Raw genomic sequence first — 15,471 nt, 5'->3', positions numbered from 1 at the left:
TTCATATCTTTTGTCAGTTTCATAGCAAGGTTGTGACAGTTCATTTTTTATTTTTTTCTGCTATTACTAGTTCAGGATTTGGACAGCCTATGAATATTTCTTGGTTTAAACTTTTCACTACATTTTGTGATATCTTCAGCTGTTTTAAGAATTTATCTACACAATTTTCTCCCTAAGCACCGAAGAGATTCTTCTTTGTCACAGTAAAGGGCTAAGAAAATAAGGCAGAGTTTGCTTGTTGAAGTTTTGAAACTTAACTCTGGCTGTCACTTTTTTCTCCCATCCAAATAAACATTGATGGGGACATCTAACCACGAGAATGTGTTATAGCCTATCAGGACAAAGATATAGAAAAAGGGAGTATATAACTACTTAGTAGTAATATTTTGTCAGCATCCATAAGTTGTTCAACACTATTCACACACAGACTAAATTTACCATACTAAAGAGTTTACAATCCAAGAAAATGTAGGTTTTGTGTACACACAAAATAGTACCAATTTAACTCAAGTTGTCATTTGATTCCTGATGTAGTTAAAGCAGTGTGACTTTGTGTGCGGACAGTCTCAGAGTACGTCTAGACTGCAGCGCTATTTTGGGATACCGGAAGTATCCCGAAATAGCAATGCTGCCTCTTTAAACGTGCTATTCCAGCATCCTATGTAGCCTTCATTGGTTTAAGGGATTTGTTGGAATAGTGCCTTATTTTGAAATCTGGCACTGTCTACACAGTGCCAAATTTCAAAGTAAGCTCTTTCGACCTAGTCTGGTAATAAGCTCGTAATAAGTGGAAGAGGTCTAGGTTGGATATTAGGAAAAACTCTTTCACTAGGAGGATGGTGAAGAACTGGAATGGGTTACCTAGGGAGGTGGTGGATTTAGTTGGGGTTGGTTCTGCTTTGGGCAAGGGGCTAGACTCAATGACCTCCTGAGGTCTCTTCCAGCCCTATGATTCTAGCATAGCACAAATTGCATAGCTTATTCCAACAGAAGGGTACTATCTAGATGCACCCTTAGAGTGGTTTAAAATGGGCTTGTAACAGTTTTAGCTTGTAAGAATAAATTTACAGCCACAAAGTAAACACAGAGCAGTTTTAAAATGGATATGAGTTTACACTCAGAATTTGAAATGGTTTAACTAACCAGTTTAAATTAAACCAATGCCATTTCTGCGTAGATGAAAGATTTTATTATCTCATGTTCATATATATTTGTAAAATGTTATCACAAGTTGTTCTAAACATATCTATTCCAAGAAGAGGGCATTTCATTTTCTTTTTTAAAAAGAAGGATGTAACTGAACCACAGAGAGACATCTTCCGTTGTCCACTTTGGAATAGTTCCCTTGTATCTTATAGTAATCCAAGGAGCACGTAGAGGTATTCAGAAACCTTTTTATAACTATCAGGCTGTTTAATCCCTCCTGCAACAATTATTATAGCAATATGTATAGTTTATTCTGAACTTTAATGTACATTTTCATTGTAATACATGTATTATTTACTTTTACATTTTGGATGAAGTTTTGTCAAATCAACTGATACTTACCCATTTTTTAAACACATGTTTTTCCATGTTGTTTAGGAGTTCTGTGCATAAGCAATATAAATTTTAAACAATCTAGCAAGTGTACAAATTAAAAAGCTAGACTTTTTTTTCCAAATGTTAGAAGTGTTGAACACACTAAACTTAGCATTGCATTCTACATCTTATTTTGAATTAATGTCATTCACTCTAGTCATTAACTTTTCAAAATACAAAAAGCAAATTAGAGTATGTATGTGCATTTTCTAATGGTTTAATTACTTCCGCTCTAAAATCTCTTATTCAGTGTATTCTAACTGCTCTCAATCAGATAAAGTAAGACATAGGATGAAATCCTGGCTTGATTGAAATCAATGCCAAATGTCCCATGATTTCAACCACATTTGCATTTCCCTTTTTCTTTTAATCAATTATAAACATATAACACAAATATCTAAGCAATATTAGGATCAGTTTACAATAAAATACAATAATTTATCTTTAATTTACCTCAATTTGTGAGCATTATAAGGGTTTCAAGGCCAGTGCCTGTGATGTAATTTTAGTTATAAAAGAATAGAAAGAACACCCTTTTACTGCACATTCTTTACAGTTTGTTGCTTTACTAGCCAAGGCTCTGTGGAATAAGCAGCAAACTAGACCAAACTTCTGTGGTAACAGTCTCCTGATTTCTGGCACATGAATACTCAATTTTACAACAAACTGGAAAACACATAGCAGTGTCAAATTAATTACAAAATATTGAATACAATTATGACTAGCACAATCAATGTAATCCATATTATTTTAGAAAACAGTATGCCAGAAAGCACACAATGACTTCAGACAAATCTTATTGTCTGGTGCTAGGAAACACAAGGGGTCAATTCTTTTGAAATCTCATGTCTGCTAGGCTCAGGCTAGCATGGCAAAGTGGGGGAAGGGCGAGATTTTGTTGGGAAAATTGGGACAAAGAGCGGAGATCCTAATAAAAGCAGCCCCGATAAATAGGAAGGGAGACTGAAGACATGTCTTCAGTGCACAGTTAACTGGGGCTCTTACACAGGTGTTAGCCCAACTGCCACTCCTCCATGATCCACACAGAAACCCTTTAACCTAAGATTACAGGTGTTTTAAACCCAGCTAGCTTACTTGGCTGAAGGTATAGGTTAAAACCCAAGTTATGATTTAACTCAGACCTGAATCCACTCACTTTGCAGTGAAGATGCAGGCAAAAATCTCTCTTGTTCCAATCCTCTGAACAACGGACACGTTTTCCTGCAAGAGTATCTCAGGACAAAGAATCATGGGAAACACCCCCATAAATGCATGTGAGTGAATGCAGAAACACTGAGGACACACACCTTGGTGCCAGTCTTAGGGGATTAACTGTGAAGCCATATCCACAGACCATTAGGGATGTTGTTTGTCACCTCAGCTAGCTGAAAAGGGTGCCTAGAAGACAAATGGGATCTAGTTATTTATGTAAGTGTACTCAGTTGTCTCAATGCTTTTAGGTTACACAAGGAAAGACTGAGCAATTAGATAAGGTGCAGATAGATTGTTTAGTGTCTTAAGATCTGTTTCTCTGAATGCCTTGGTTCTGAATAAACAATACTTTGCTATGTGAAATCTGGACTGTAACCATCATTACCTCATCTCACAAAGAGGAGTACATTGGGCAGGGACTGAATCCTGTAGGGTCTTCTGAGACAGGTATGGCTGCAGAGCAGTGCAAGTGAGGGAGATACATAATTTCATTCAGGGAGAGCTGAAGTGCAGTTGGCCTGGTAACTGACACCTGACCTAGGTAATCTTGATTGCAACCAGCCACTTTACTGATCTCACCCCCAAAACTGCTACTGCATCTATCACCAATTGACCAACAGTGAACCAGTTAACCATGTTGGCATATAAATTGCCTCTAATTATAACAGTTGCTGCTTTGAGATGAACAGGGCAGGCTACTCCTCAGAGCTATAGTTGTTGGGTGGTGATAGGTTTACAAATAGAAGGCTATCATCACACTCACAAGAAGCAAGGAATTTAATTTCTTAAATGGAAGTTTAGATACTGTTGTGTATTGCATAAGCATCATACTAGCCTTGATGTTACTACAGTTCTGTTTGAGCTTTGTGTTTAGTTATGGATAGATTGGGACTGGTGGAAAATGGCTGCTCTCCCTGCTACCTCCACTTGCATCAATTCATGGGATTTCCTTGCAACTCTGAGCTTAAAATTACTAATTTTTGCCACATTTTCAGAAATGTTATTTTATCTCTCAGGTTGGGCAATTGCCATGACTGGAATAAGGATGCATACTCCACGCAAGGTATTGCTACCTAACTGCATTATTTACTTGAGGAGAGGGATCCACATTTCCTTTTTATCAAGGAACCATATGAAATGTTCTAGAGACCCCTAGTCAAATTCAACATTGGCATTAGCAGGCAAATAATTTAATTAATGAAAATTAATTACTTCAGGATGTGTGTAATTACGGCGCAATGGAATTTGGTTCCATATTGCTTGGAGTAACATTAAAGCATATTTAGGATTACCCATCTCAGGTAAACAAACACATGTAGAGGATTGGGAGTAAACAGCACAGTGGACAACACTCATACATAGATGGAGATATTATTTGAAAAGGGAAAACCTAAGATTAATGGGCTATTCAGAATAGGAATTATGCAGTCTTACCAGAAGAGTGAAATGGAGTCATAACCCTGACAACATTTCAACGTCAAAAGAGAGCAGGATACAAAGAACACACAGGATAACCAGCTACTTTGTCATTTTTAAACTTAAAAGGATTTCTGGAAAAGGGTTGTTTTAACTAACTTGACAGACTGTCATTAAATGAACACTCAAATGCAGAGTGTAATAATAAAAGCTTTTGGAGTTAAACAGCTAAGTATTAAAGAAGATTCTTTAGTGAAAGGCTACTAAAGTTGTCTTACATTTCTTAAATCAATCTGTGGCACATAATCAGAAAAACCATATCATTTAAACAAAGATCATAAGTTATAAGCACACCCTCCTGCAGCTGTATCCTATTATGGACTGAAACTTAACACATGCATCTTGGAGAAGTTGTTAAAATTGGGTTCAGACTAACAAGCCTCTATGTGGAGAAGAGACAAATATAGGTGAGAATCATAGTTTTGTTGTTTTGTATTCATACTCATTTATTCATAAGTGTACTAATAGACACACCCCCGGCATTGCCTATGTTCTTCAGGGTAGTGGGAGTCAGGGCAGGGCCTTGAGGATGTGGGAATCTCAGGGCAGGAGGCCGTGGGCATGGGAAGGTGCAGGAGTCAGGGCAGGGGGTAAGGAGAGAGAGGTCTCAGGGCAGAGGGTGGTGGTGACTGCTGGCTTCTCCTTGGGGGTGGCCCAGGGCAGTGGGGACTGAGCACTCCACCTGCCGGGCTTGTCCGCAAGGGCCACTGGGGGCTGTCTCCCTTCCACCCTGGGCTGTGCTCTCTTCTCCCCCCGGACCTCTCCTGGAATGGGGGAGAGGTGTTCCTCGCCCTTCCCTGGCCACTCCCAGGGTGGAAGGGATATGGGGGGGGGGTTGTCTCCCAGGCTGGGAGGGCCCATTTACCTGATCTGCTAGTAGGCAACATGGCAGAGCCCCAGCCCTCCTGGCCACTCCCTTGGTGTAATGGCTGCCCCCAGTGGATACTCTGAAGGATAGCAATTCCCTATGGGCTCACTGCCCCTTTGAGCTTGCTGCTCCACTCTCATATCAGCAGCCTCCCCCCTTTGCATGTTATGAAAAAAACTGCCCTTTTTCCAGAGCTTCCAGTTTTCCTGGCACAATCAAACCCTGACCCTTGCTTTAAGTTAGGAGAAGAGAAAGGTGCCAAATTTGGTGGCCTTAGCTCTTACCATTTCAGAGGTGTTCTTGAACAAATGGACTCACAGACAGACAAACACCAATATATAGCTAGTTAGCTAGATATGATTACTTTTGTGTATATATTAAAGGAATAAATATACTCTACACATACACACAGATCTCTGCTGCAGACATGGGCATAATAATTACAAACTAGGATTTTCACTAACAATGCTATAAATCTGCAAACTATTATATGGTATTATATTAATATGGATGCCATTAAGCAGCATTTATCCCCACGCTAAATTTCTATGGGACATAAATGTACTTCAAAACATAAATGAAGACAAAATCCCCACTAAAACAAGACCAACTGGTAATAAACAAGGTGTTACTGTTTGTGTGCATATTTAGATACATATATAAATACAAGGGGGCAGATCTTGGTTTCAAGATAGCCCCTGTGCTCTGCTCAGGCAGTTTAAACTTCCTTTGTTTGGTGGGAAACCTCGACTGATATAGAGCCAGCATATTCTTTGGTGTAGATGTGCAGGTCAGTGGGAAGGGGAGATGGCTGAAGTTCTGCTTCACTCTGGGAAGATGGATCACCAGTTGCCACAAGTTAGAGCAGGTTTGAAACTGCATTAATTGGCACTACAGACTGACCTAGACTCTGGTTTCTCTCTGCCACAGTCAAAGATTTAGGAGGTCTTAGTGTGGCGGTATAAAGCCATCTTTGCTTTTGTTGGTTTTTTTGCTGAGACCTAAGGACTGGGGCCAGAGTTTAAGGATTTTGATTGTGAGCTCTTGGAACTGGGATCATGCTTTAGAAGTGTTTGGAAAGTATCCAGCATTCAGTAGGCATTACTGTCAATAAAAACCAATCCTGGGGGTTTGTAGTCTAAATAATGGTGTGTGATATAAAACTTACATTGACTTCCTTTGAAAAGACTGGGCTATAGGAACTAGCTCATGAGTAATTTGATAATCCTAAATTGATGGTAATAAAAAAATTGATAGCACAGATCACACTCACAATAGTGAGTGTGATCATCAGTGTAATAAATGTTGATCTGTGGGATAATACTCTATATTGTATATTTTTGAAGGCCTTGGCTGCATTCTGTCCACTAATCTATTTTTGCTGAGATGACTATTACATACATTCCAAACTTTCTAACAACTTCAAACAGACACCATTTATATAAATAAAACTGCCAGAGAAATATTTACTAAGATCACGCAGAGCCTAATCCAAGGTATTGGGGCGGGAGTCTTTCCATCAACTTCAGTGGGCTTTGGATATACTTACTCTTTTTTCCCTTGTGCTTGAAAAACCAAATGACACCAGTTTCTAAGCAAACCAATACTATAGGATACAGGTGCCAATGACAAGCATCAGGTTCTGAAAAACAGACTGAGCTTTATGTTCACAAAAATGTTCATTTTAAATATCTTTAACAAGTAAATGCATTTCCATACAAACAATTTTAAAATTCTTCACTCAGGGATGATAATTTTGAGACGCTTTGCAGCAAAGTTGTAGTGAGGGAAAAGTCTTGATGAAATTCCATTTTTTAAATAAAACTTATACTGATTATATCAATGCTTATTTTTAATGTTTTAAAATTTTTAAAAATCTATTTAAATTTTCACTGTTGTATGAAATTAGGAGCGGTCAGACAAAAATTATTTCAAGACCATAGATAATCTCTCACTTTTTCCAGTCTCTACAATTGTGAAAACACAAATTTTCAACATTACATATTGAAGCATAGAAAGTATATACCATTAAATCAAACTCTAATGAGTAAAGAAAGAAAAATGCAGGTTAAGAACATATCTGTAAAAGTAGATTATTGATGGAAATACTTTTGATAGGTTTGTCTGTGTACTATAATGTTGACATTTATCAACAAAATCTAAGCCTAATTAAGTTGTAAACTCAATGGGGCAGGAGCAATCTTTTTGTTTTGTAGTTGTACAGTGCCTAGGACAATGGAGTTCCAATCCACAATGGGGCCTCTTAGGCACTACCACAACACAAATAATAACATTGTAATATAGTCTACACAGCATGTGGTGGTGAGACTGCACATACTCACTTTTATATTCATTCTTCAGACAAGCTACCCATTCTCAGGTCAAGGGGCCAGACAGACCTAGAGCCATTATGGCAGCAGCAGCCCATAGCTGCAATTGCAGGGAATGTTCTACTCAGCTCTAACCTGGGTCATGCTCCGTTAGTATGGAATCTCACAGGCTGATATCTCAGAAGCTTTTATAGAGCATGTGTGAACTGAGATTTTTTTCAAAGCCTTGTAACTTGGCCAAATTTAGACAGATTTTTATAGCTACAGCACAAAGCATAACTCAAACGCAAAACCCACTCCTTTGGAGTCTCTACTGCAAATATAGCAGCAAAGTGGAGTTTTCAAAGAAAAGATCATCAGAATTTTTTAATCTGGGCAGAATGTGTGTTTCTGTAACCTTGTTATCAGAAACAGCTGAAACATGTTGGCTAGCATTTTCCAACCAAATTCATCTGGAGGCAGATACCAGGCATAGAAAAATTTCAGTGTGAATGGTTAAAGTTTGAAAAAGTTGTAAGATACTGAAAACAGGGTCTTAAAATGGGAAGTGTCAGGCAATCTTAGGAACAGGTGGTCCTACCAGCCCCACCTATGATATTTTTGTTATACTCAGAACTGTTTACTTATGCCCAATCAAGTAAGGGCAAGCCATCTTTTTCTTAATACATTGTGACAAGCAGTAAAAACACTATTATAGCTGACAGATGTGATTTCATTATTGGGTTATTTTGGTAATATCTGAAGCCTGTTCACTCTGAATGTTCATGTCATTATGATGATATCCCTGTTCTATAGTATAATTTCTACCCACATCACATTTAAATCCTAATGATAAAATACTGATTCCAATATGAGGACTGGTGAGTTAGGACAACACTAACTTCTTCACGACAATTCCATTAAAACCAAAATGACACTGTAGGTTATCACCCACTAGCTTCAATGGGAGCAGGTTTATGCAGTTGTTTGGACCTTTTCAAATATAATGCTGTGTATCTTGTGGCATCAGTGGGAGCACATAGCAGGATCAGGCATAAGACGGACAGTTTCTGTATTAGAATTCTTTAAAATGAGTGCTTCCTGTTGTGCCTCAAAAAGTGACATTTCAACTCATCTAGAATTCTGGGCATCTGCTTTTTCTCTTTATCCATGCCTAGATCTGTGGGTGGTCACAGTATCATTGTCTGGGCAGCTGGTATGTACATTTTCAAACAAAATCTTGTCAGTTGATCTTTAGGAACTGGTTACAAATGGAAACTCAAAAAGGGGAATGCCTTTCCTCCCACCATTGAGATTAAATTCTTTGCTCCTTGTCATGTCTGTTCTCACTGGCTCTTAGATCAGGGTCTCAGGACTGCAACACAACATGCATCTACCTCAGCAGCACAAAGTTCTCCTGCTGAGTGGTCTGAGAAACCATATTATTTGTACATGGAGCTGTCCAGGTCTCTTACTTCAGGATACAATTTTGATGCTTTACTCTCTGAGTAGAACCTTTCTACATGAGTGATCCTATTAATTTCAGTTGTCTACTTATACAGTATTTTTCAATGCAAGTCAGAGTATTGGAATCTGTCCATTAGAAAACAGTTCATATACATTATACAGATATTTCTCTTACTTCTTTTACCAGCTGCACACGTAAGTAGTTTCTCTCATGCCATGTTTGAAAGAAATAGCAATAAGCCATTAATGTAGCTGCTGACAAATGAATGAAGCTGAGATGCAATGAGTGCCTTCCCTGCTGTGCTGAAGGGTGTAAAATAAATTAAAATTTGAGATGTATGAGAAGAAAATGTTCCCAAACAAAGTCAAATGTTATGTTAGCTTTTTCTTTTTACATCATATAACTTAGGACTTAAAGTTACACCTGCAACCACCATAGTATCACAATTAGAAAGCAATGGTATAACCTAAAAAAAAAAAAAAAGCACCTTTAGGGAAAAAAACTAAGTGATCCCATTCATCATGGAGGAAACTGCAAAATAATGGAATTTAAAGTAGTGTTTTGATGAATTTGCTCATGGATGTTTCTTATTAATTCCTGTTTCTCCAGGCACTGACATAGGAATGTGGGTAAGAAACAATGGGTAAGATTCAGATACTCTTACTCTCATCGAATAGCACCTCACACCATGAATAATCCCATTGAAATCATGAATAGGGGAATCAGAATCTGGCTCTGTAAAAGAGTTAAATTCAGCTGTATATATTTCAGCTGAGTTACCAAGAGATGAGGGAGTTCAATATATAAGTAAATTATATTAGCTTCAGAAACAAAATGCAGATGCAAAAATAAAGATTTTTACCTAGCAAGTGCTTAATATGATTTGAAAACTGAACAGTTCGACAAATTTGCTGTCACACAACATACCACAAAGCAAGTATGTATCTAGTTTGTCCAGAAGTCTTAGACTAACTTTTTTTCTCCTCTATTTTCAAGACAACATGCTGTGGTTTCAACAGCAGTTTACTATACTGCCGTTACATCTCTCCCAATACAAGTGTTCAGATTTGAGAGTTCAGCATTTAGAAAATTTTACAGGAAACATTTCAACCACATAAATGAAATACTTGGTCTAATATAATAAACTAATTGTTAGAAAGAGTAAGTATTTATTAAAGAATTACATTATCATTTCTGGTGATTACCAAAACTGTGTATTTCACCACGATTAAAAAAAAACCTTTTATATAATTGATTAAATTATCCCTTAAAAAGAAAAAGAAATATTAGTCTTTTAGAATATACACCAGAAATGTATTGTTGTTATAAAAAAAAAGTAAAAGATGGAGGCTGCTTTTAAACTGAAGCTATCCCATGTCCCATTAAAAGCAGAGTATTTGCTTTATATATTATGCTCCACAGTGTCTTACTGCAAACATACTTACATTTGACATGGCTAAAACTATTATTTGAGAAGTCAAAAAACTTTTTTTGGTACTTACAGTCTTTAAATACAAAGGCAGGGTCGCGATGAGGCAGCACTTGGGCAATTAAATATTGCAGGGACTCCAAGGTTCTGTCCATCTTGGTTCTGCTTTTCCAGAGTGTACCCACAAAGTATCCTCATGCCTGAATTATTCCAGTCCCCTACTGATTTTGTGCAGTTCATTGATGCTCTGGATTACTAAAGAATCTCTTTCAACATCTGCCAATCAGACATTGCCCAGAATCAAAAGATCCTGCAGGGGGTCCTCCTCCCTGGCTCACTTATCTTTGTTATATGCTGAGCTAATTAGCTGTAAAGGCAGTCTGACAGGCTCATTTCTACTGCTTCCTTCTGTTAAACACACCCACCTACAGGCTACCAGGAGAAGCTAATCATGTGAAAGACATTTCTCTTTCATCCAGACATTGACTAAATGTGCTGAAAAAGACATAGTTTTGGTTTCTGCTGAATTAAAACAAGTCCCCCTCTCCCCCCAAACTCTTGGAATGTTAGGACAAGACTGAGAATTCATAAGGCTCTCATTAGACAAGCCAGCTAAAAGTTCTGCTGAATTCTCCAGAGAAGCATTAGCAATGAAACAACACAAAGATGTTCGTTTTAAGAATATACATACAATTAAATAAATAGCTTGCTTTTGCTTCCTATTTTAATTCAGTAGGATCAACAGTGGGTCTTCTACATTACCAGGCCAAAAATCAGATGGAAAAAATTATAGCAATTGAGTTAGGCAGAAAAATTAAATTATTTGTGATGAGTTTTGTTGAACTTGCAATTTGACTTGACTGATGTTTTCCTGAAGTATTTCCCAATTTAATTTCCTAATTATACAGTGACAGGGAATAAAAATTTGCCTCGACAATATTTATGGTAATGCCCCTCTACGCTGCTTTGAGTTTTTTTTTGGAAAATACTAGGAAAAAAATTAAGAACCTGACACGTATATAGATGCATACAGAAATTAATCTCAGAATTACATTATATGAATCTGATACCAAATCCAGGTACTACAGATTAAAATGTGAATAAATTGATCTAAATTTACATATTAATCTGGGACAAAGTATGGCATTTATGAAAACAAACCATTGAAACAGGAAGAAAGTGCCATCTTGTTGATAAGGATAGCTCCTCTATTCTTCTTGTATTCCAAAATAAATTAAATTTCTTGGTGATAACTGCCAAGAAATGTGGCTCTAATAAAGACTTCTACATCAAAATTACTTCAAAGTTTTAGGCAAATACTGTACTGTTTCACTTTATGAAAAATGCCTTTTAGTTTGCTGTGCATTGATCAAGAGGCTTGATTGGTTACAAAACTATAAAAGTGCTAAAGTTACCTTAAGTGCAGCCATTTAAACCAATATGATAAAATCAAGACACACTCTGCTGCTAAATATGTGAATTTGTTAAGACTGTCAAGAGCGTTATTGACTTAACCTCTACGTTTCCAAAAGTTCACTCTAAATAAAGTAAACCTTGTTTGAATGACCACATATGAAACATAAACTGAGCACTGCAAAGTTTAGTCCTTGTGTAAACTTCATCATGACCTTTGCTGACTTCAGATATTTCAGGAATTCTGCTGAAAAGAGATTTAATAAATTTATATTAAGCTCTAACTTTGAGGTTCAGTTCTTTCCTCACGAACTTCAGTTTAAGAGTGATGTTTCTATCCAAATACATTGGTAGAATATGTTAAAAAGCATTGCTTATTATGGCCAACCATGAGTGTTTCAAAAGACTTAACAGAACATTTTGAAAAACAAACAGTGTAGATTTCTACAATTCCATCTGTTCTGACAGAAAGCTGAATCAATCCAAATCTTTGCATAGTAATTGGTTCCAAAAATAAACAGAACTATTTGAAAAAAAATTCACTGTCAATGTCCACACATCAAAAGGAACTTGTTCTCTCTGACAGAAAAATAAGTGTAAATTAGAAAACAAGTGGAGCTCAAACCAGTCAAACTGCACTATTATAGATTTTTGAAATCTTGTCTCACACATTCTGAGAGATCACATCATGACTTTTGTTAAAGACATAAGTAAGAGAGCATAGATATTCAAAGGAAAGATTACATGCAACACCCCTGCAAATGTTCAAGTATGGCAATACACAATTATCATAGAATCATAGAATCATAGGACTGGAAGGGACCTCGAGAGGTCATCGAGTCCAGCCCCCTGCCCTCAAGGCAGGATCAAGCTCCGTCTACACCATCCCTGACAGATGTCTATCTAACCTTAAATTATGATAATCTAAATTACCTTACTTCTGCCCAAATATCATGGACCACAGTTATATCAAGAGACAGTTCTCAAACACACACCTTTATCATATCAATGACCTGAAAATCCAGTTAAATCTTGGAATTCCTTACTTTTGGTAGAGCTTAATAATATATTGTGGTCAGTAAGTTCAAGTGCACATGTCTGTTACAGCTCTTCCATAAACTGCTATTGCTTTGTTTAAGACCATATGCTGCTGTTGGTAAATACAAGCTATTACAAATCTTCATCAAGTAACCACATTAAGAATGTTTTCCCATTGCACATTAAGATTTCAAAACTGAAAGTGAGACTTTAGACACTAATTGCATGACAGTGTACAATACCAATAAACATCTACAACTGGCCATGCCAGTTGTCTCAAGACTAGTGGGCCGTAGGCTGTAGGGATGAGATCTGTGGAGATATATGGACTCGGGCTACAACTCAAGCTCTGGGATTTTGCAAGGGCAGAATGACCCAGAGTCTGGGCTCCAGACAGAGCCTTAATGTTTACACGGAAATTTTAAGTTGGGCTTGCAGTGTTGAGCTGCCTAAGTCAGCAGATCCAGGGCTAGCTGCAGCAGAACCAGAGGTCTGGGGTCTTTTATTGAAATGTAGACTTTCCTTATATCTAAGGATATAAACCTCTGATGGGTCAAAATCCAAATGGTGGTTTGCATACCAGCACAGGTATAGGTGTATACATACATATGCATACAAAACCAAAGTCCAGTCTAGAATTCTTGAATTTACAGGCAAACAGATACAATTGCACAGAACAAGTTTCGAATGAATAGCAATTTCTCCTAAGGCCTCCATCTTACACACAAGATGTGGTATGTGTGCAAGGTTGAAAGAAAGTGTGGAATTAAGGTTGTTTGGATGACTGTATTTCCACTCTTCGTAGTTGTATTTTATAGTGTAACCTTATTTTTAAATTTTCAGGCTCCCTTTCTGATATCCTCCCTGAAACTACAGTGGTCTCTTAATGGCTGTCCCCATAAATAAAATCCAAGACATAAAACTTAGGTTTCAGGTTTGTTTAAAATACAAACTTTTTCTTTCTAAATCCCCTTCCATGCTAAAAAATATTCCACAGCCCACCTGTGCCACATTTTTTTCTGCATATATAAGCCAAGGCCAGCATAAGGTGGTAGCAGACAGGGCAATTATCTAGGACCCCAACAGGTCTAATACCTCCGTGCTTAGTGGAATTCCTAAAACCTGCTTGCAGACCCCCAGGCTGTGTCCAGACTCAGGGGCTTTTTCGAAAAAAGTTGCTTTTCGAAAAAACTTTACCTGCATCTAGACTGCAGCCGCGTTCTTTCGAAATTAAATCGAAAGAACGCAGCTTTTCTTTCGACGGCGGTAAACCTCATTGCATGAGGAAGAACGCCTTTTTTCGAAAGTGCTCTTTCGAAAAAAGGCATTCTTGAATGCCAAAAGGGCTTTTTCGAAAGAGAGCATCCAGACTCACTCGCTGCTTTCTTTTGAAAAAGCGGCTTGCTTTTTCGAAAGTACTGCTTGCAGTCTAGACGCTCTTTTTCAAAAGAGGCTTTTTCGAAAGAGGCTTGCAGTCTAGACATAGCCCCAGAGGGCCATTGCCGATTTGAAAATCATTGGCTTAAAAGGATGAAGTTGTTTATGTTTGCACATCGATTTCAAAATACATGAGCAAATTATGTACTGAAAGTTATGGCAATGTTCTTTAATATATAGTTTCCAGACTCATCTGCATCAATCTGGTAAATAACTAGATGTACAAGAGCTATATTCATTGGCAATGGAACAGGCATATTTAGAGTCCAAATGCCTGCTAGACCTACAAAACAACCTTTTTATTACTTGTCTTTCTGGGCAAGATTTATATAAGAAGCCTTGGAGTTTGAGTAAAATAAAGGATTTGCTAGGTTCAAAGTCTTTTAGCTTATGGTTTATTAATCTTTGTACAGATACAAATCCCAAATTCTTGCTAAGAACTTGTAAACTACTTTGTTTCTGACTGTTTTCAGGTTATATGATACTGATTTTTCAAAGACCTCTACTTATAAATCAACTAGGTAAGCATAACAGGGGCATGTTGAATAATTTTGGTTTTCAGTTTCTTGTCATTGCAAACATATGTTTTAAGAAGAAATACCTAATGGACAATTTTTAGTCTAATCAGCCACAGTAAAATGTGCCTGTAAAAAGATACTATAGCTCATTACTCCAGTTTAATTATCTTAACCTAGTCCTAATTTAAAAACTGGTTTAAACCATAGGTTTTACAGTCCATTTCAAAATTACAGGTTGAACCTCTTAAATCTGGGATTCTCTGGTTAGGCAACATCCAACAGGATCACAGGTGTTTGCTGGACCAGAGTGCCTCAGTGCCTGGGAATGTGAGCCAGTCAGAGAGTCCAGCAGAGCGGAGCCCCACCATCAGACCAGTGAGCCCTGTCCAGGCAGGGCAGCATTGGGACAGTTGTGGAACCCCATCCCCAGGAAGACCCGGGCAGGTGGGACAGCAGTAGGACCTTTGAGCCCTGTCTTCATGGAGCTCCGTCCTGGTGCAGCAGCAGGGCAGTTGTGGAGCCCTGCCCTAGGGGAGCCTAGGTGGGGCGTGTCAGCAGTAGAGCCTAGTCCCCAGGAAGCCCTGGGTGGAACAGATGCAGGGCAGCCATGGAACCCCCCTCCCTGAGAAGCCTTGGCTGGGCAGGGCAGAGGCGCCATGGTGGCTGGGGAGCTCTGTCACTGGAGAGCCCCTGCTGGCTGGTGGCAGCATGCCGAACCCAAG

General features: G+C 38.1%; 1 protein-coding gene across 3 annotated transcripts in view; it reads right to left on the bottom strand.

Moving 5' to 3' along the window:
* Positions 1-11,061, bottom strand: part of LIX1 (limb and CNS expressed 1) — a 40,963-nt gene extending 29,902 nt beyond the window's left edge. The window contains exon 1 of one of the 3 annotated variants that reach the window (XM_075932094.1): positions 10,417-11,061. In XM_075932094.1, the coding sequence (XP_075788209.1) occupies positions 10,417-10,498 (82 nt within the window). In that variant the 5' untranslated portion in view covers positions 10,499-11,061. Of the gene's footprint in view, positions 1-2,888; positions 3,139-10,416 lie in introns of those variants that run through there. The other 2 variants (XM_075932093.1, XM_075932095.1) reach the window with 2 other exon arrangements.
* Between the last annotated feature and the right edge of the window lie 4,410 nt (positions 11,062-15,471).

This window comes from Pelodiscus sinensis, chromosome 6 (assembly GCF_049634645.1).
Source record: "Pelodiscus sinensis isolate JC-2024 chromosome 6, ASM4963464v1, whole genome shotgun sequence".
NCBI classification, from domain to species: Eukaryota; Metazoa; Chordata; order Testudines; family Trionychidae; genus Pelodiscus; species Pelodiscus sinensis.
Note: the sequence above shows the minus strand (reverse complement) of the source record. Positions and strands in the feature narration are given on the sequence as shown.